Here is a 22,818-nt window from a genome sequence, read left to right as displayed (position 1 = left end):
TATCGGCCTATACGATATTTCGATGACTCTACTCGTATTGGTTAAACTCATAAATAATAACTTTATAATTTCATGTTAACTAAGCCAATATGATCTAATTTATTAATGTAATAGCCATGTTTTTACTCTTAATTAGCACTTGATAAGAATATGAATAAGTGAATTGATATACAAAAATAGGCCTCAAGAGCCCATAAATATAAAGGTGTGTTATCCATACACCCATTTCTACTTCTCACACATCCTCTTAATTTTCAGCCGTAGAATTAAATGAATTGAAGAAGATCAAATGATAGAAATCAACAAGGGTTGTGCGAGAAGTACACACCCCTAAATATATATATATATATATATATATATGCATGTTATGTAACTAATGAGTGAGTGTGATACATAATCTCACACCATCCAATTTTCATCAGATGGTTCATATCCAACGTACAGGTGTCATTCTCACGTAATTCCAACAATTAACCAAAATTGAAAATGTTGGATTTTAATTGAAAGACTGTTTGTGACCCAAAATAATGCAACTGGCTGCAGTTGTAGCGTACCCCATCGATTGCATCCATACGTACAACTAGAAAGAAACAAACATTACTAAATTACAAATGCCCGGTTGGTGCAATGCGACCTCAGTAATTTAGGGTTTCACTTAGTCGACACTTCTTCTTTTGGTGGAACAAAAGGTGAATGATTAATTTTTGTGCTTTCAGTCTTGACACCACATAGCTTTAGTGTTAGGTCCACGCGGATAAAAATCTTTTGGGTCCACTCTCACCCATCCATAGGGGTAATGGTAATGTCTCTACTATTAGTCGAAGAAAATTATGTTACAGTCAGTTGTTAATGCACATAAATGATCGTCAAGCTTATGTTTAGTATTATCACAAAAAATTTGATACGTGTACATGGTAGTTTCAAATTGTTAATCATTGTAAAACTAACATTTGATCCATCTTTCAAAATAGCCATTGAGCATAAACGATTGACGTTAACAAAATTCATGATAAAACCTAAATGATAGGGGTGCAACTCGAATGGGTTGGATAATCAACCCAATCCCAACGTAATCTTCACAATTCGGATTTGAATTGGGTTTGAGTTCATGTGGATCTAGTCGGGTTCAGATTATAATTTTGTTCAAACAAACCTATCAATGCTTTATTCAAGGTCTTTAGTAGTCGATCATTCGTCGAGGGACAATGCACCCCAAACTCTTCAAAATGACTAAAAAGCTGCTGTCATCGCTTTTGCTTGTGGCTCCTCTAACATTCTCTATTTTAGGAGTTTCATCTTTTATTCAAGTTGGGTTTATGTTTGCCCAACATTATCAAGTTCAATCTTATAACATCTTACTTTGTATGATTTTGCAAAATTTGGACTAAACAACCTCAATATTAGTTAAAATTTCATTTACATATCACCATCCACACTCGAATACTATTTCTAATGTTTCAATTGTACAAAGTTGAAATTAAATAAAAGACGTATATCAAAGCTTTAACCAAAAGAATTGTAAAAGTAACACTATCACTCATGATCTATATGAAAAACGACAATAAACTATGTAGTCATTCCAAAATTTATACATAACTTATATAATATGAAGTCGAATTGGTAATATGTGCATAAGCGTCGGGCTCAAAGTTGGATTGAGTTTGGGTTGACATGAGCAGATAATGCATCAACCCGACCCAACCCCAATAGTGGTCGAATTGAGGTTGGATTGGGTTTGGAAGAGTTTTTTTTTTCCATCCTAACCCTCTCGGTCAAGTTGGAAACTGAATTGAATATGGTCAAATTCAAATTAACCCAACCCAAATTGCACGATCGAGTTGAAAATTGAATTGAATATGGTCAAATACGGATTGATCCAACCCAAATTTCATGCCTACTAAATGGTCACACAGTGGTAAAATGCCTAAATGGCAAATCCAACATGGACTTTATGTAAAGTAGGTAATCACCAGCTCGATAGTGCACCTCCATTGTGCTTAAATTTTAAAAAGCCTTGACCAAGCTAAGTAAACCAGCAAATCAAATGTGTTTATTTTGGAATTAATTAAAAAATAAAAATAAAATATTGAGAAAAAAGGTTAATTAAAGTGACTCCACAACCGAAGCATGTTGCATTTGGGCCTCATGGGTAATGATGGGCTTCACTCACATCATCATCTTCTTTCACTCTTTTTTTAACACTGACTTGAGCTCTACTCTTTGCATCAATCCCTTCTAAAATACTCTCTCTCTCTCCCTCTCTCTCTCTCTCTCTCTCTCTCTCTCTCTCTCTCTCTCTCTCTCCAAATTCAGTAGGGGGAAAAGGGGTCGTGATTCAGTCTAAAATTAAGCATATTTTACTAATTAAAAACAAAGAAAAAAAGAAGAAGAAAGGTGTTGTGTTCCATGAACCCTTTTCTTTTATGTTTAACTTGGATTTCACTCTTTGTATCACTTCCTTCTGAGAGACTTTTTCCATGTTCAAAAAAGTGAATTTGGTTAAAATCCATATTGACTTTTAGTCTGTCATGGTTTAGGCTTCTAGCACCATGAACATGTAGTGGACTTGGAAATAGATAAGACAATTTCTCAAACGCTATTTAGACAGTAAAAACTAATTCAATTTGGTGTCACATCTATGTTAATGATAGGTCATACAATCGTAAATAACACTTGATTGAATCAGATAGTGCGTTAAACAAGATGATCAGTCGTATGTGTGTGTGCCTAAACAACATTATTCTAAGAAAATACTAGGTCAAACTAATTAAAAGAAGCCTTATTGGCCAATCTTCATATTAACAAATCTAAAAACATGTTTTGGGAATATGCCAAATCATTGAAAGCTTTTGGGGGTTTTTGTTTCCTCATTTATAAAATGCACTCCAACATGACCTCTCACAATTAATGTTTAAACAATATTGCAAGGACGTCCAAGGACAAGCATTTCAGTATATACAAACCAAAGAAACTAATAAATGACAGATTACTTCTTCCCTTCAAAGATAAGGAAACTATAGATTTTGTGGTACCATTATTTACATATATATATATATATATATATATATATTTTTTTTTTTAAATGGGATTAGTTGTGGGGCACACACCACATCAAACTTCAATAATCTGAATCGTTTATTTTACAAGTTTCATCTCATAGATCATCTTTATAAAATATTAGCAAAATCAGAAATATTTGAGACATAGAATTTAGTTCAAAGAAATAGACGGTTCGAATCGTTGAAGTTTGATGTGGAATGGGTCTCACAAGATCCCATTTTTTTGGATCCCTTGGCTATATATATATATATATATATATATATACACATATATACATATATGTATATGTAATCATACATACGTGCGCGAATCAAATTAAAAGTAAACCTTTTTTTTAATGTAAAATATATGAAAATATAACAAATTAGGAACCAATGAAGCCCTAAGATTGTTGCACCGACAAAATGCATGGATAAATAAGGCAACGTGCATGGAAATGGGCACACATGAGAGACCCAGTGCTCCATTAATTACATTCGATAGCCATTTACCGGCACGACGTCGTGTCGATCAACATTGTGAAAGTAACATCTACAATGTCCCCAAATTACTGATCGATCCCGAGAGAGAAGACCAAATTAATCACACTAAGATCATGTGTCGTTGTCACCATTTAACCTAAATTAATATTAATTAGCCATATTAGAAATTAATAAGAATAAAAGCAAATCACAATCTTGCTAGTTGCTCTCTGTGATCGACAATGTGTCGGTGAGAAAAATGTTTAGGGAAACAACACATCAGCTACCATGCACATGCCATTGTGCCCAAATGGCACTATGAGGTGACTACGTCACCATGCATAAATTATTATTATTATTATTATTTTGTTTTAACAAAAATACCCAAGAATAAGAATATCATATTAATATCAAGTCATTGTAGCTTTGATTAGCAACAAATCACCCTAAAAAAGGACTTAATTTTGATTCTTGTACATCCCCGGCTTCATAATTGGTGTCTGTCTTTGCTAAACTTACATATTACGTTGAAAACATCAAGTGCAACTGTAATCGGAACAAAGTGAGACTCATTGGTATTTGGTGAGTTGAAGCTTGATTAACTCGTCAATGTATATAAAACATATCCTTTTTATTTATACTATATTTTATGCATGCGCTGATGTGTGCTCGAAAAGCCTTTACATTTCCTGGGAAAATTCTTGGAGTATATATGGTATTGCTTTATAGATTGGGTGGTTCAATGGGATTTCTGGGGTTTTTTCATTTTTGTTTTCTTTGTGAGGTAGGTTAATTAGATACAAATGTATTTGATTTGATTGGAAGGCAAGAAAGATGAAATGGATTGCATAAAGTGTTATAATAAAAAAAAACATCGAAATTGACAAAAAATCGAATCGAATGAAACCAAATTCATCTCTACTAATCAGAACAGAGTGACTAATTGTTATTTGGTTACTTGAAGCATAAAAAGGAAATTTTCAATTATACCATAAACTTTGTTTTATTTAAAATCAATGTTCTAAAAGACGCTAGACGCTAGTCGGGCCATGGGCTGGGGCCTAGCGCTTAGGCGGACTAGGCGGATTTAAGTAAATCTATTATATTTCGTTTAAATATGTATCTACTTATACTTAATATATATATATATATATATATATATATATATATATATTTCATTATAAACTACAAAATAAAATAACAGATATATTATGAAATATTTGAACATAATGAAAACATGGGACACGCATATAATGTGTGTTCATTTAAATATGCAACAAATCTCTTACAATTTATTTTAAAAAAATGCAAAATAAAAGTTATCTATTTTCTGTCTAAGTAAGTCGCAACCTAGGCGGGCGCCTAAGCAAGTTTGGGCGGGCTAGGTGGGCGCCTCAGTAAGTCTAGACGCTCTAGGCATTAATCGGGACGGTGTCCAACCGGCTAATGCTACCCTGCCTAAACATTACGCGGAAATTTTTCGAACAATGTAGAATTTAACTAATTCAACTATCATGACACAAATTAATGTTAATATTAAATATTGCACTGTGTAGTTGGTCATTCACTGTCTCTAAAGTCCAACATTAATCTGCTACACAGTTGTATTTCACGCGCCAACAAATCACAGTTTTGGTGTTAAGTGTTGGTTGTCACGTACCCATGGAGTAGTTACTCGAAAAGACCGCGTAACCTTCCACTTACAAAAGGACATATTTGCCCTCGAACTTTGCAGCTTCTCATTGTTGATACGCGGCTATTAACGTAAATTCGCTCCTGCTCGCTGAGGTGGCGACCCGACCCGGTGTGACAGGCAGGGGTGGGGGTGAAAGTCGTAATGTCCAAACAGTCATACGCAATTTGCGTGCGAGCATGTAGAAAGAGCCCATGTTGGGGTGAGACCCACATAAAATGGTCTACATTGAACGCTTATGACGTGGCGCTGGTGGGTTTGACTGCATACGGTGGAGCCCACGCAGGGAATCAACTGCTCAATGCCAGCTTGGCGGTAAGCAAGTTCTAACTAAAAGAGGGCATGAGACGTGGGGTCGGGTCACGTGACTCTGCCTCGGGATTTGTCTTCCCTTGCACACACTCACTGCTTTGCCTACTTGGACTTATCATTGCCCGCCATGTTGCACGATCTTACTTTTCTGAGACGAAAGCGTCGCGTACCGTTGGAATTGCTTTTTCCTTTTTTAATTTTTAATTACGAAAATTAATGAAAAAAAATTTAAAAACTTTAAGTTTTAATAAAAAAAAAAGATAAAAAGGTATTATGAGTGAATAGTTAAAAAGGTATTTAACGTTAAAAGTTAACAATATCAAAAGTTTTTCGTTAAGACTTCCTTTTTAATTTCCCTTTTCACACCTTCTACTATTCATGACCAAGACATTTTAGATGGAACGAGGATCCTCTCTGGATCCATTTTGTGAGGATTTCCAGAATCTTCCAATCGCATCCGTTTATTGTACATCGTGTGATCAATTTTTATCAAGTACTGTTTATATTTAACTTTAAATAAAAAAAATTACAATAATTTCTGACCGAACGATATACGATAAACGGATATGATTGGAGAATTCCCAAGATAATCACAATGAGGATCCGAAGAAGATCCTCATTGTTTTAGATGGGCGGTGGGCCATGAGCACAAGGCTTTGTGGGCCTGGACAGAACTGCCGTACAGTGCATTGTTGGCGACTAAATTGTGACGTGGGGCCCATATGTGGGCCATATCTAAAAAAATCAGTTTGTAGTTTTGGAGAGTTATTTATGAAAAGTATTACTCACTCCATTTTTTGTCTTTTACGTCTTATGCTCGTAACAATTGAGCTAATAAGGCAAGCAAAGTTTTTACCGGAGAATGGGCTCTTATTGAATGCCTGCTTGTATTTGCATGTGATTTGTAACAAATAGCTTTTTTCGTGTTGATAGCAATTAAAGCTCTTCTCTGCTCACTTATATTTACTTGAAAATTAAAATGAGCGTGCGAGAAATAAAATAGATGTGTTGATAGCATTACTCTTTTATTTACCCCGAAATATCGTGGGTTCTGCAAAATGTTCCTATTTTATTTTGTTTTATTAAGGGATTGTTTGATTGATTCGCTATTCAAAATAGTTGTATAAAGAAAAAGGTTGTTTTTCTAAGAACAGGACTCTAACCATGTGCATAATGGTCGACATTATGCGTATACCAACTATGTAAAAACCTATACAAAACTGTGTAGAGAAATGTTCAGTTTGAACCATTCTATCTAAAGTCAACCTGAAGTTTGAATGCGAGGACAAATCATATTAAAAAAAAACACATATTAAACTTGAATTAACAGATGATTAATTGTTTGTTCCTTAGGTCGTACTATAGGCTAGTGTTCTTAATTAAGTTAATTTGGAAATCAGATGAATCATCATATGCCCAGGGATTCAATTTGTGACATGTGGTCGAAATCGTCGGTTGCTTAGGTCGTTTTCAAGGGTTTTCTCACCAAATAAACAAAAATTTGTATTTTTTTAATGGCATGTGCCCATCTTGTAAGTAAGGTAATAAGGATTATAAAACCTAGCGTAATTAGAATCCTAACCCGATTCTCCTACACCAAGTTGCCCTATTGGACGGGAGGATTTAACCAAGTTAGGGTTATAACGAATAAACATACATAGAAAAAGTTAAAGAGAATAGAACTTTGTGTTGGAATTTAGCATGAAGAATTTCGTGACTTACGTCCCTTTGTACTTCTTTAATGAGATTGAAATAAGCATATAACTAACGTTCTTAATCATTTAAGTTATATATATCAGATGTTGAATTTCATTATTAAATTACTTTTAAGTAAAACACACACAATGTTTAAAATATTAATATAGTTGGAATATCGATATGCAAATTTATGGAAATATCGATATTGATATCGGTTGTCTTTGACGAAAATTATGAAAATTTGCAATAGATGGTATAATTCAAAAGTTTGAAATTTGTAATGAGTTTTATCAAATTTTCTATGCCATCAATATTAATTAAAAGGTGAAGTTTTCATTTCACTTTCTTTTCTAAATCGATCTTTAATTTTTCAAATACTTCGATGAAAATGAATAATTTTATAGATATTTTAAACCTTTGACATACATAATCGTACATTTAGTAAGAAAAACAACTGAAAACCGTTAGAGATATGGAGTCTGTCACGAGAGTCAAAAATAAACACACCGACGATTTTAGGATCCCCGTGTATCGGTATTGGGGCCCATCAAAACCGTCCGTAACGGGTATGACACAAAATTTGTCAGACCCGTTCACCTCTCACTCCCGGTTACTCTCCCCACTCAAACTTCAAACCTGCTGTCGGCACTGACACGCCAGCTCCATTCCTGGTTACATTCTATTTATATATTTTCCGATTGGATATTTTTACTCTGACACATATTTGGACGGTAGAATGTGCTTACTTTTCCATTGGCTGTCGTTGTACGTTACACACAGATGACGTGGAACTTGTTGGTATTTGTGTTGAAGGTACAGGAAAACCGATGGGGTTGAGGGCGAGGGATTGCGTGTGGTTCGCTGTAGGGTGGTGTCGTGGGAGAAATTTGTCATTGCTGACCGGAACACGGGTGGTACATCATGTATTTTTATATAAATAGTAGGAAATTATATTTTTTAAGTTATTAAGTTATTAACACACATATCCTACTATTTGTATAGTAACACATGATGTATTATCCCGTGTTCCGATCACATTGAAAAATCTATCGTCTCGTAAGTGCCCATAGTAAATGCATTGATTGGTGGGACTGGGGGACCATATGTTGAGCTATTTGTTCGTCACGTGACTTACAGCTGACATAAAAGGGACATCTCTTTTTGTTTTTTGTATATTGGGCCTAGTGAAGTCTTCGTACAAGGGGGAATGTGGAGAGAGAACTAGGATTCTCTTTATCTCATTTTTTTCATCCTCTTTTTTCATATTATTTTATTTTATTTTTCTTTTGTTATGAAAAATTTAATATAAGATATTAACGTGGTTTAACTGTGATCGTTCAATTAGGTGGGCAGGGAAGGGGAGAAAAAAAAATAACGGAGAGAATCCTATTCCATGGAGAGGCACTCTCTTAAGTTAAAATGTAGGGCAGTGCTATTCACACATTTTTTTATCATTTTTGTTCATTGATTTTTTTTTAATTTATTTGTTCGACAGTTAAAAAAATTTGAGAGTCTTGTGAAAAAAATAAAAATATATTGTTTTAAAATGTACAGTGATGCTATTCACACACTTTTGATAATTTTTGTTCATTGATTTTCTTTAATTTATTCGTTCGACAGTTAAAAAAATTGAAAGGCATGTGTGAAAAATAAAAATATATTGTTCTAGCATTACTCATGAATAAATAATTGTTATGTATTTTAAATAGTAAATTATTTGTTTGTTAGTAGTTGTCACAGTGTCAACCTTTCTAAAATAAAATTTCTTTAAGAAGTGGGCATTTGAAAAAATGCAATATGTGGACGGTGTTAAAAAAAATCGAAAAAAGTCCGCTTGTGCTCAGTTAGTTCCATTTTTTGTTTCGTCACTTAAAATTCAAATCGGACTTGTTATATTAACAGTAAGCCTGCCCTCAGAAATAGGCAACTCAATTCCTTTAAATGAACAGTAAGTGTCTAAGCACATCTTCATCCCTAAACTGAATATATAGCCCAGACAATTCGTATTAAAATATTAGTAATTTTTACTTTATAAAATAATAATAGATAACTTTATTTTCAATTTCGAATAATAATAAAAGATTGGTTGAAGGTATTGAAAATATTGAAATGTACTGTAAAGTGGAAGAACATGATTAGATATTTATACAAAAAAATTATAATTTTTTAGTTTTTCTAATAATTCAAATTGTGAACGACGTCATACGTAGAGCACTGGGCTAAGTGATTATTGCCTGACTTCTCCATCCGGCTCCCCTTGAGCCCAATTGCCCGAGTAGGCTGGAGTGTTTTGAGGTGGGGAGCGGGGGGGGGGGGGGGGTTGGCGGCGGGACTGGGTTGCTTATCCCCAAGGCAATAAGCAACGGTGGAATTGCTCTTATGTCAACAAATGTATGGATACATAATTTTATTTATTTAGGCATGAGCTTCCATGATGTTGTAAAAAGGCTAAGAAGAGCAAAAAATGAGCTCAAGGCCAAACTGAACAAAACCGATCAAACTGATCTAAATTGAACATAACGGTTTATTTTATGCAGCTTAATTTTCAATTTTTTCGACTAAATCGAACTGAATTCGACGTGCTCACCCCTAGATCTTCACTTCTATATCTTAAATCTTTGCTCCTTTATCCTTGAGTTAATCTAAGTGGTAGGGATGATAAGTTTATGGGATAGCACTAAGACAAGATCGAAGTTCGATTACTAGTACTAATTAAACCTTAATACATCTGCATGGAGACCCATGCACGTATATCCTTTCGACGCGTTTCCAAGTAATTAACAGAAGGCAACCAAAATATATTATAAGACGTCGTTTAAATTTAAAAACAAAATAAAGTATCAACAGACTAAGAGTCATCAGTTAATATCTGATACATAATATCTTCGAAAGTCGTCAATCAAGAGATATGCACTTCCCATATATTTAGGGACAATGTCATGGTGTCATCTATTTTAACCACAACTACTCTACTGTCTTTATGGCCATTTTTGTCAGATAATAAGGATAAATAATAGGTCAATAATTCAGCTGGAAGCGATCGATCTTGCAACATGGCTGTCATGCAACAAACATATTCTTTTATTCATATATTCATATTCATATTCATACATGTGCAGCTGGAATTATATGTATGGCAGAGGCCAATTCCAAGAATGATACATACTCATCCACGTGGTCGTACTCGTACCACAGTGGCTACGATATGACCTTAGACGAATACACACATTATACGCAGTAGCGGAGCCAAAACTTTACGATAATGGGGTCATATAATTGTAGCAAAAACAACTTCATTGGATTATTTCGTGAAGCTTCTAGTGAGGCCTATCATGGGAAGTTTTTTTATCGAAACATGAGAAATAGGAGAAGAAAGACAAAGAAAAGAAAGAGGAAAATCTACAATACATGGGGTTGCACAAAACAAGCAATAGTTTGTAATTCAGTGTTTTCGATTCATTCTTTCAGTTTGTTAGAGTTATGTATAGGTTTCATACACAAATATACAGATAAATATACATTGAAATTATGAAACTATTGGGGTCATGAGCAACCAATGACCCACTGTTTGCTTTGAAACTGTATATATGTGTATATCTTTCAATACAACAATATATTTACATTAAACAATAAAAGATATGGGCTAAGCTACCTAATGTATCAACTAATAATTCATTCTCTAACTTTAATTCATGGAAATGAACTTAAAATTTCTGATTTAGAATTGAGAAGAAATACCCCGTAGCGCTATGAAACGAAAATACATAACATATTTTCAAAAAAAGATAAGGAATAACGCGTTGGAATTTTATAAGGTGATGGACTGATAGTGGTGTGGAAAATTATTTAAGCATTTGGATTGGGCGCGTTATAAGCGCCGGGAACAGGTGGAATATGAAAGCGATGCTCACATGTGAAGTTTTTGTCAGATAAATAAATCACACAAAATTAGTAACTAATGAATTCAAAAAGGACCCAACAAATTTCTTTTTTTTTTGTTGGAAAAAATATAGAATTTTTAGTCTCTGATTGTGGCCACGTGCCACGTGGGCGCCTCAATCAGGTGACACAACGTGGGGACAGCGTTTGGTATTTTAACTTTTTCATCAGTTTAAATTATCAATCAAACATTCAAACCATGGTATGATGCAGTGTTCTTGAGAAGGGCATTGTGGTCATTTCATGATTCGAGTAAAAATAAAATAAAATTGGAGGGTGGCTTGTCACACCTCTTAATTATTTTTATTTTATTTATTATTTTTATTGTTGAATATTTTGTTCATGTGGGAGTGGGAGCAGTGTGCCTATCACTCCACCAGTTTTCGTTAAAAGCGTATGGTTCCCCACAAATTTATGGCATTTAAAAAATAATAATTATTTTTTTTTTATTGTCATTTTTTAATTTTAGTTTATACTTTGTATTTTGGCTTATTTGTATTAGGGAAGTGTTTTTGGCACTTCAAAAATCACATTTTACACACCTTATAAGTGTATTTTTCTTTCTAAATATAGAAAATTTGGAGTGTAGAATGAGAAATTTAGAGTATCAATAACAACTCCCTTCGTATTATTGTTGTTATTATTTGATTTGATAACCATGTAAGTAACAGTAGCGTGTGAATGGATTGTTTGTAAGTATTTTTAAAATGGCTGAAAGTGTTTTTGAAACCAATTCTTAATAAAAATGCAAATGAATCTTAGAAAAACATTTGAAGTGCTTTTTGCAAAAAGTACATACTAGTGTTTCTCGTAGGAAGCATTTAAGTGATTTTAGAACCCAAGAATATTCTCACTAAAAACGGTTTCAATCATTTTAAAAACACTTTCCAACGAATTTTAAGACATGCCATTAAATTCCAACCACAATTGTAATTTGTACTATATATTTGAATTTTCAGAAGCGTTTCTTTGGATTTCTCGTTATGTTTTGATTGTAGGGACTCAGATAATATGTCGGTAATTCTATACATAATGTTGTAGAGAGAATGTATTTTTAAAGGGTTGTGCTAACTTGACCTGGGTTGATCATTGCCGAGATTGGTTGCATGATTGATTAAAATATTTTGTGGAAAATTTTGAAGTTGCGTTTGGTATGAAGTGACAGGTCCTTGGAAACCCTACTACTAGTTCGTGCATGCAGCATCTAGGGATGAGAGGACGATATAAAAATATTGGATCTGATACTAAAATGTAACTTTGTATGACCTTGTCGGTTGGGTTAACATATTGTAATTTTGAGTTTGTAAGAATTCTAGCTAAACATGTTGTATGTCAGTTGATTTGTGTTTGACACTAACTCGACTTTGTCATTTTTTTTTGAGAAAAACAGTACAGTATTCATTTATAAGAAAATATCGAACAAGAGGAGATGAGCATGAATGACCTCATCAAAACCATGGTTTAAGTTAATCAAATTTTTGAGTGTAGGAGCTTGTGTAAAGTGTTAACACAAACTTGCTAATTTCGTGTTAGCTTTGATTCGTTTCGTATTATAAATTATCATCCCTAATCTAATACTACGCTAATCACTTAAAATTACTTGTTACAAACCCAAGCCAGGTTAAAGCCTTTGCAAACTTGGCCCAATTTTCAAGCTGCTACATATTCAACATATTTGAGCTAACCATCCTCATGTTTTATGCATTTTGAAACGCACCCAAGAACCAACTAATTTTTTTATTTCTATTTCTGTACCAACATATTAGCGGACGACGATTCATACTAAGCCATGCAATAAGACATCCATAACTAAGTATCGAGTTTGTCATTCATAAGAGTCGAACATAAAATTTCATAAGAGTCGAACATAAAATTTCTTACTTACAAGTGAATCTAATGACGAAACCAACTAATTATTAGTTATATGATATTTTATGAATATACAACGGTGAGCAGGAAAATTTTAACATGATAAGGTTCCAAGGAAGTTTGAGATGTTGGCGCTTGCATACAAATTAAGAAATGGCATTTCTGTAAGGAGCCATCCTCCTTGCAAAGAATACACTATTTGATATGTGAGCATAAATTTTTCCTTGTGTTTTCGATGAGTAACTTTTACAGATAACAAACTTCGAATAGACCGTATGGATGCAGCAACGGAAATAGTAACATGTTTTGAGCTATATCTGGGAGGGTGAGATTCAAATACAGAACCTCCGAATTTAGGAGTAAACGCTAATAAACACTCATCTACATTGAGTGAAATTAAAAAGGATTCAATAATCAGTAATCGGATGATTCAGGAATCGTCCATTCAAATTAGATCTCAGGATTGGACAAATTATTCATTAACAAAAAAAAAAATCCATTCTATCGAAAAAAAACTACAATTTGCCTTCTGTGATGGGCTGGATTTTCTTTTTTTGAGTTGGATAACAATTCAATCACACCACAACGGATCACGCTCCACACGACTAGTCCTAAAAAATTATATCATTTCAAGAACATGGTGCACCTCTCTTTTTACATAATTTTTTTTCCATTTTTTTTACTTGCTGGGAGTTCCTATTTTGGGCACCCTCCTCATAAGGATTTGATTTATGTAGATTTTCTGGGTGAAGAAAATCACGGTTTTACAAGAACTGATTTCGATGCATCCAATTGGTTAAGTCTACATGTTCCAAGAAGTACTTCCGGCAGTTCTTCTTCAGTGTTGGCCTGCAAAATTTTTTCTTACTTAGGAATCACTCACGGTAGCTTGTATCACAAGGTACAATGAAATTTTGAGAACATCGTTTACCTGTATCAGAAATGCCATTTCCATGACCAAATTGTTAAGGTAGCCTAGAACAAGATTTGCCACCCCCCTTGCCACTGTTGAAGACCCGACATTGATCTCAAGCTGGTATCAGAAATCTCATAAGTTAGAATTAGATAAAATGCCATGATTCGGCCTTAATCTGAAATGTCATTAGCATATTCAACTGTCACTTAACACGATAAAGGGTTTGGTAAAGTGGTAACTTACCTCAAGATAGTTCATCCCACGGAAATAATGCATTTCGAGCCGTTGCCCTACCAAGCAGGCTTTCTTCCCTACACTCTGCTTGACTATCCATGATCCCTAAGAACACAAATAGACCAAAGTAAACGGTTAAATATGAAAAATATAAGTGTTATACGAATATATGTTCTTGAGGTACTGACCTTAGAAATGTATGGTTAGACAGTTGAATATGAAAGATATACGTGTTATACGAATATAATGTTCTTGAGGTACTGACCTTAGAAATGTATGGTATTAGCTTAAATCTCGAGTTCCTATAGGAATCATCTCCATTGACAAAGTCATGTAGCAAAGGAGTTTCCTCCAGAGGAGTTTTCATCATGTAATAAAACGCCAAGGTATGCATGGTTGTTCCGGGTATCTGATTTATCAAAATGTGTACTGAGTTATCTGCTACTTGATGATGATTGCAGTGCTATTACTTTATGAAACTCGAATCAAAACTTACTTGCATATTAACAATAAAGAAAAACTCTGATCCACCTCGTTCTGCATATTTCTGCATGCATCCATCCAATAGCTTGTATAATTAGTACTTTATATGCAGGTATGTGGAATCAGGTTGCCGAAAAGTTCATGTATAAAAAATTAAAGGTACTAGAAGAATTGATGGATCGGACCTGAACAATACTACCATAACGGCTGCTAATATGATCTTCTCGCTTGTCAGATCTTAGCCAATCTACACCAACCAGTTGCATCAAGGTGCTTTTTGCCTTGATCTGTCACAAAGAAAAATTACTCAGTTCATAAATTAAAGAAAGCTAACACCAAGTTCACTTTCGGAATAGATAAATTGGCTCTTAGATCTTTGAAAGAAAAGGATCCGAAAACAATATTTCAAGACATGTCCTAACTAGAGCATCAGCACCAGCAAAATCAGTATATGATATTACCACTGATTTATCCCATCTATTTGGAGTAGGTTATGCAAATCGTATTCTGTATCTGTTTTGCTATTAACTCCATCCGGGGAATCTGCGTTCACTTAATTATCAAGATCAAGGTATGAACTAGCAAGAATGTGCATGCCTTTCATTTACTTCTTACATCAGAATCATTGTTTTAAAAGGCTCGCCTCAGGGCACGCCTAGGTGGCCTCTAAGGCTGGGCGTCAGTGTTCCCGCCTTTGTTTTGAGGGAGTGGGCGGAGGGCTTCACCGGAGCAAGCTTGGGTGGCAGAGGCGCGCCTCAGGGCGTGTGGGGTGTTCATTTGAGCGTTTTCTTTCTTCAAAATCCAGGTTTTCTGAAATGTTTTCTGCCATTCTAGTTTCAACGAAGAAGGAGAGACCTTCTCTCTCCAAATCCCATAAATTTCCATAATAATTGCTCCACTTAGTCTTTATTTCATTTTAAATACCCAATAAATACTCCACTCAACCTTTTATTTTCGCCATTTATTTCATTTTAAATACCCTATAAATATCCGCCCCATTTATTTCATTTAAATACCCTATTAATACACCACTCAACCCTTTATTTTCCTTTAAATTCCCATAATTATTGTTTTATATCATTTTAAATACCCTATCACTACTTTACTCAGCCTTTATTTCCTTTTAAATTACTTATAATTGCAACATTCAGCCTTTATCTTGCTTGAAATTTTCCTATAATTGTGATCATTCATCCTTATTTTCCTTGAAGTTCTCTATAATTGCTTACAATTAAATAAATAATTATAACATTTTGAGACTCTATGACATAGTTTCCAAGTACAACTAGACCTAGTAATAAAGAAGATGATATTATCTTTGATTTAGTTATAGTTATAATTGTTTTTACAAAGTATTATATTGTTATAAATATAATTTTATATCAATGTAGATTAAAATTTTAGGTTCCGTGAGGCTTACTTCCCTAATAAACCGTCCTGTCATAAACTTAACCAACTTCTCAGAAATTCTTGTTTTCCAATTCCAGCGGAGTCTTTGCATGATTACTCTCTTCCAAATTTTCTCAGTTGAGAGGAAACTAAGATATTGATCCGGCCAGCAGAGCTACGCTTATATCTTACCTTTTACAGAGGTGCCTAAAACTTTTTCCACCACCTTCTGCAATTGAAGATTGACCAAAATACTAACACTCGTTCGAACCACATCATGTATTTTTGAAAAAGTTCACTTCTACTTGGAAAATCAAGCATCACATGGTACATAATCTGAGTTTCTTCTTCACATCCGCATTTCCTTAACCTCTTAATGGTAAGATGCTCAACGCATCGTGCAATAAGACCATCTTAATCAACTCTTAGATATTATTTACCCCATCTAACAGAGTAGATCAGGTTTGCAGTCAAATTATGCTTCATCAAATTTGGTTGGTGTGTAGTAATTGAATTACAATTTACAACAGGTTCTATGCAAGTCAAAATTACTACTCATAATCTAGAACTTTCAAGGAATCTTGTTGTATTTCAAATTCTTTGGCTTCTTCTAAAACATAGCCTAACTGAAAAATAAATAGTTACCTTCTGACGATGTTGTAAATAATTTGGCCCGCGTATCAAAAATGAAGAAGGATCGGCTGATCCCCAGCTGCAAGGTAGAGCACAACTTGGATCCTTTTGAAGGGTTGCCCCATAAGGGCAGACATTATTTTCCTTGGACACCTCTTGTAAGTCCGTACAACCCTTCTTTTGAACTGCAGTGTAAGAAATTTTAGGCCAAAATAATCAAAATACAACCGAATACACTAGACATCCCCATCCATCCAGAGCAACTCATGCTGATGAAACAAACTGACCTCTAAGTTCATGCAATCTCTTCACGAGAATGGCAGCTGATGACAATTTGGGATGTTGTATACTCTGCAGATCCAGTGTTGACACACATAGTCAGAAGATAATAGATTGTATTGCAACAGTGTGCATGACAGAATATAAAACTTGACAGGAGCAATTGGAAGCGAATATTGAGTCTGAAAATTTGGATATCTAAGAGATAGTCTTGGTGATCAGTGAAGTTACCGGGGGGTTCTGTTCCATGCTCATATCTGAAGGCCACTCGTTCTCGAACTGGTCATACTCTGTTGGTTCTGGAACATCAAAGAACTCGTCTGCAGCGTCGTGCAGCCCGTTCAAACTTGTGTGACCTTCTGGTTTTTCCACCTCATCTTCCACGAGAACACCCTCCATCTCTTTGACTTCTCCAGGGTGCTGAACTTCGGTCCTGATATTCTGCTGTCCACTTTGAGATAATCTGATCTCTCCTGACATGTCTCCGGACGAGAATTCAGGGGAGCTAGTTCCAGCTTTTGCTCTGAACAGCTCTCTTAATGCTGCGAATTACGGAAACAATGAAGGTTTGCATCGACAAGAACCTGAAAATGGAAAGGGAACAAAAAGTGCAATCCTAAGCAAAGAATGGAAGGGTACCGGCAACTATCTCAAGCATACGGATGGTAATGCATCTTGCTGATGAATGGAATAAAGGAAGGAAGAAAAGAAGAACAATCATATATTCTGTGTTGACATTAGGCAAAAATTTTCAGAACAGTGTAGAATTTAACGAATTCAACTCTCATGACACAAAGTAGTTAATATTAATATTGCACTGTGTAGTTGGTCATTCACTGTCTCTAAAGTCAAACATTAATATGCTACACATTTGTATTTCACGCGCCAACAAATCACAGTTTTGGTGTTAAATGTTGGTTGTCATGTACCCATGGAGTAGTTACTCGAAAAGACCGCGTAACCTTCCATTTCCAAAAGGACATATTTGCCCTCGAACTCTGCAGCTTCTCATTGTTGATATGCGGCTATTAACATAAATTCTCTCCTGCTCACTGAGGTGGCGACCCGGCCCGGCGCGACAGGCGGGCGTGGGGGTGAAAGTCGTAATGTCCAAACAGTCATACGCAATTTGCATGCGAGCATGTAGAAAGAGTCCATGTTGGGGCAGGACCCACATAACATGGTCTACCTTGAACGCTTATGACGTGGCACTGGTGGGTTTGACTGCATACGGTGGAGCCCACGCAGGGAATCAACTGCTCAATGCCAGCTTGGCTGTGTGCAAGTTCTAACTAAAAGAGAGCACGAGACGTGGGGTCGGGTCACGTGACTCTGCCTCGGGATTCGTCTTCCCTTGCACACACTGACTGCTTTGCCTACTTGGACTTATCATTGGCCGCCACGTTGAACGGTCTTACTTTTCTGAGACGAAAGCGTCGCGTACCATTGGAATTGCTTTTTCCTTTTTTAAATTTTAATTAGGAAAATTAATGAAAAAAAATTTAAAAACTTTGAGTTTTAATAAAAAAGATAAAAAGGTATTATGAGTAAATAGTACTATAAATGACTTTTTAAAGTAAAAATGTATTTAACATTAAAAGTTAATAGTATAAAAAGTTTTTCGTTAAGATTCTCTTTTTAATTTCCCTTTTCATTTTAGATGGAATGAGGATCCTTTCCGGATCCTCTTTGTGAAGATTCCGGGAATTTTTCAATCACATCCGTTTATTGTACATCGTGCGATTAATTTTTATCAGGTACTGTTTATATTTAACTTTAAATAAAAAAATTTACAATGATTTCTAACTGGACGATATACAATAAACGGATTTAATTGGAGGATCCCCAAGATAATCACAATGAAGATCTTTAGAAGATTCTCATTGTTTTAGGGACAAGGATTCTCTGCCCTCCCGTGTCCTTCTGTTTGTGTGGTCACGGTTAAACCACGTCAACATTTTATATTACTATTCATTTTTGTCTTATTATATCTATATAAAAAAAATAATATAAAATATTGACGTGGCTTAACCGTGACCACACAAAATACGAGGGGCACGGGAGGGCATCGGAAGTGGGAGGGCAGACAATCCTTGTCTTTGTTTTAGATGGGCAGTGGGCCATGAGCACAAGGCTTTGTGGGCCCGGACAGAACTGCCGTACAATGCATTGTTGGCGACTAAATTGTGACGTGGGGCCCATATGTGGGCCATATCTAAAAAAATCAGTTCGTAGTTTTGGAGAGTTATTTATGAAAAGTATTACTCACTCTTTTTTTTGTCTTTTACATCTCATGCTCGTAACAATTGAGCTAATAAGGCAAGCAAAGTTTTTATCAGAGAATGGGCTCTTATGGAATGCCTGCTTGTATTTGCACATGATTTGTAACAAACAGTGTTTTTCGCGTTGATAGCAATTAAAGCTCTTCTCTGCTCACTTACATTTACCCGAAAATTAAGAGGAGCGTGCAAGAAATAAAATAGATGTGTTGATAGCATTACCCTTTTATTTATCCGAAATATCGTGGGTTCTGCAAAGTGTTCCTATTTTATTTTGTTTTATTAAGGGATTGTTTGATTGATTCGCTATTCAAAATAGTTGTATAAAGACAAAGGTTGTTTTCCTAAGAACGGGAGTCTAACCATGTGCATAATATTCTATCTAAAGTCAACCTGAAGTTTGAATGCACGGACAAATCATATTAAAAAAAACACATATTAAACTTGAATTAACAGATGATTAATTGTCCGTTCCTTAGGTCGTACTATAGGCTAGTGTTCTTAATTAAGTTAATTTGGAAGTCGTCGGTTGCTTAGGTCGTATTCAAGGGTTTTCTCACCAAATAAACAAAAATTTGTATTTTTTTAATAGCATGTGCCCATCTTGTAAGTAAGGTAATAAGGATTACAAAACCTAGCGTAATTAGAATCCTAACCCAATTCTCCTGCACCAAGTTGCCCTATTGGACGGGAGGATTTAACCAAGTTAGGGTTATAACGAATAAACATACATAGAAAAAGTTAAAGAGAATAGAACTTTGTGTTGGAATTTAGCATGAAGAGTTTCGTGACTTACGTCCCTTTGTACTTCTTTAATGAGATTGAAATAAGCATATAACTAACGTTCTTAATCATTTAAATTATATAAATCAGATGTTGAATTTCATTATTAAATTACTTTTAAGTAAAACACACACAATGTTTAAAATATTAATATAGTTGGAATATCAATATGCAAATTTATGGAAATATCGATATTGATATCGGTTGTCTTTGACGAAAATTATGAAAATTTGCAATAGATGGTATAATTCAAAAGTTTGAAATTTGTAATGAGTTTTATCAAATTTTTTTTATAGTGAATCAGTACATGTCATCAATATTAATTAATTTTTTTTATATCTCACCAATATAAGGTGAAGTTTTCATTTCACTTTCTTTAATTTTAATCGATCTTTAATAATGAATCACTTTCTTTAATCGATTTTTAATTTTTCAAATACTTCGTTGAAAATTGATAATTTTATAGATATTTTAAACCTTTGACATACATAATCGTACATTTAGTAAGAAAAACAACTGAAAACCGTTAGAGATACAGAGTCTGTCACGAGAGTCAAAAATAAACTCACCGACGATTTAGGATCCCCGTGTATCGGTATTGGGGACCATCAAAACCTTCCGTAACGGGTAAGACACAAAATTTGTCAGACCCGTTCACCTCTCACTCCCGGTTACTCTCCCCACTCAAACTTCAAACCTGCTATCGGCACCGACACGCCAGCTCCATTCCCGGTTACATTCTATTTATATATTTTCCGGTTGGATATTTTGACTCTGACACATATTTGGACGGTAAAATGTGCTTACTTTTTCGTTGGTTGTCGTTGTACGTTACACACAGATGACGTGGAACTTGTTGGGATTTGTGCTGAAAGTACAGGAAAACCGATGGGGTTGAGGGCGAGGGATTGGGTGTGGTTCGTTGTAGGGTGGTGTCGTGGGAGAAATTTGTCATTGCTGACCGGAACACGGGTGATATATCATGTATTTTTATATAAATGGTAGGAAATTATATTTTTTAAATTATTAAGTTATTAACCCACATATCACTATTTGTATAGTAACATATGATGTACTATTTCGTATTCCAATCACATTGAAAAATCTATTGTCTCGTAAGTGCCCATAGTAAATGCATTGATTGGTGGGAGTGGGGGACCATATGTTAAGCTATTTGTTCGTCATGTGACTTACATCTGACATAAAAGGGACATCTCTTTTTGTTTTTTGTATATTGGGCTAGTGAAGTCTTCGTACAAGGGGGAATGTGGAGAGAGAAGTAGGATTCTCTTATCTCTTTTTTTTCATCCTCTCCTTTCATATTATTTTATTTTGTCTTTCTTTTGTTATAAAAAAATTAATATAAGATATTGATGTGGTTTAACGGTGATCATTCAATTAGGAGGGAAGGGAAGGGGAGAAAAAAAGAAGAAGGAAGGGAATCCTACTCCGTGGAGAGGAACTATCTTAAGTTAAAATGTACGGCACTACTATTCATACATTTTTTTTATCATTTTTGTTCATTGATTTTTTTTTAATTTATTTGTTCGACAGTTAAAAAAAATTGAGAGGCTTGTGTAAAAAATAAAAATATATTGTTTTAAAATGTACGGTAGTGCTATTCACACACTTTTGATAATTTTTGTTCATTGATTTTCTTTAATTTATTCGTTCGATAGTTAAAAAAATTGAAAGGCATGTGTGAAAAATAAAAATGTATTGTTCTAGCATTACTCATGAATAAATAATTGTTATGTATTTTAAATAGTAAATTAGTTGTTTGTTAGTTGTTGTCACAGTGTCAACCTTTCTAAAATAAAATTTCTTTAAGAGGTGGGCATTTGAACAATGAATATGTGAACGGTGTTAAAAAAAATCGAAAAAAGTCCGCTTGTGCTCAGTTAGTTCGTTTTTTTGTTTCGTCGCTTAAAATTCAAATTGGACTTGTTATATTAACAGTAAGCCAGTTCTCAGAAATAGGCAACTCAATCCCTTTAAAAAATAATTAATTTCTTTTTTTTTTATTGTCATTTTTTAATTTTAGTTTATACTTTGTATTTTGGCTTATTCATCTTAGGGAAGATTCTAAAAATTTCATTCTACACTCCTCATAAATGTATTTTTCTTTCTAAATATAGAAAGTTTAGAGTGTAGAATGAAAAATTTGGAGTGCTAATAACAATTTCCTTCGTATTATTGTTGTTATTATTTGATTTGATAACCATGTAAGTAACAGTAGCGTGTGAATGAATTGTTTGTAAGTGTTTTTAAAATGGCTGAAAGTGTTTTTGAAACCAATTCTTAATAAAAATGCAAATGAATATTAGAAAAACATTTGAAGTGCTTCCTGCAAAAAGTACATACTAATGTTTCTCGTAGGAAATATTTAAGTGATTTTAGAACTCAAAAATATTCTCACTGAAAACGGTTTCAATCATTTCAAAAGCACTTCCAAACGAGTCTTAAGACATGCCATTAAATTCCAACCACAATTGTAATTTGTACTATATATTTGAATTTTCAGAAGCGTTTCTTTGGATTTCTCGTTATGTTTTGATTGTAGGGACTCAGATAATATGTCGGGAATTCTATACATAATGTTGTAGAGAGAATGTATTTTTCAAGGGTTGTGCTAACTTGACCTGGGTTTGATCATTGCCGAGATTGGTTGCATGATTGATTAAAATATTTTGTGGAAAATTTTGAAGTTGCGTTTGGTATGAAGTGACAGGTCCTAGGAAACCCTACTACTAGTTCGTGCATGCAGCATCTAGGGATGAGAGGACGATA

At 34.4% G+C, this 22,818-nt stretch overlaps 1 protein-coding gene across 1 annotated transcript; it reads right to left on the bottom strand.

The window, feature by feature from the left end:
- Positions 1-13,461: 13,461 nt before the first annotated feature.
- On the bottom strand, positions 13,462-17,782 carry LOC137734096 (protein ENHANCED DISEASE RESISTANCE 2). Its single transcript, XM_068473375.2, has 10 exons — positions 17,606-17,782; positions 17,198-17,508; positions 16,975-17,038; positions 16,700-16,872; positions 14,851-14,952; positions 14,679-14,729; positions 14,448-14,591; positions 14,192-14,287; positions 13,964-14,065; positions 13,462-13,881 (listed from the first exon to the last, which is right to left on the bottom strand). Exons 1-10 carry the CDS (start codon positions 17,685-17,687, stop codon positions 13,789-13,791), a joined length of 1,218 nt encoding a protein of 405 aa, XP_068329476.2. The 5' UTR covers positions 17,688-17,782; the 3' UTR covers positions 13,462-13,788.
- Between the last annotated feature and the right edge of the window lie 5,036 nt (positions 17,783-22,818).

This window comes from Pyrus communis, chromosome 7, assembly GCF_041283825.1.
Source record: "Pyrus communis isolate YQ-2024b chromosome 7, ASM4128382v1, whole genome shotgun sequence".
In the NCBI taxonomy this organism is placed as follows: Eukaryota; Viridiplantae; Streptophyta; class Magnoliopsida; order Rosales; family Rosaceae; genus Pyrus; species Pyrus communis.
The sequence above is the reverse complement of the archived record's forward strand: the minus strand, read 5'-3'. Positions and strand labels throughout refer to the sequence as shown.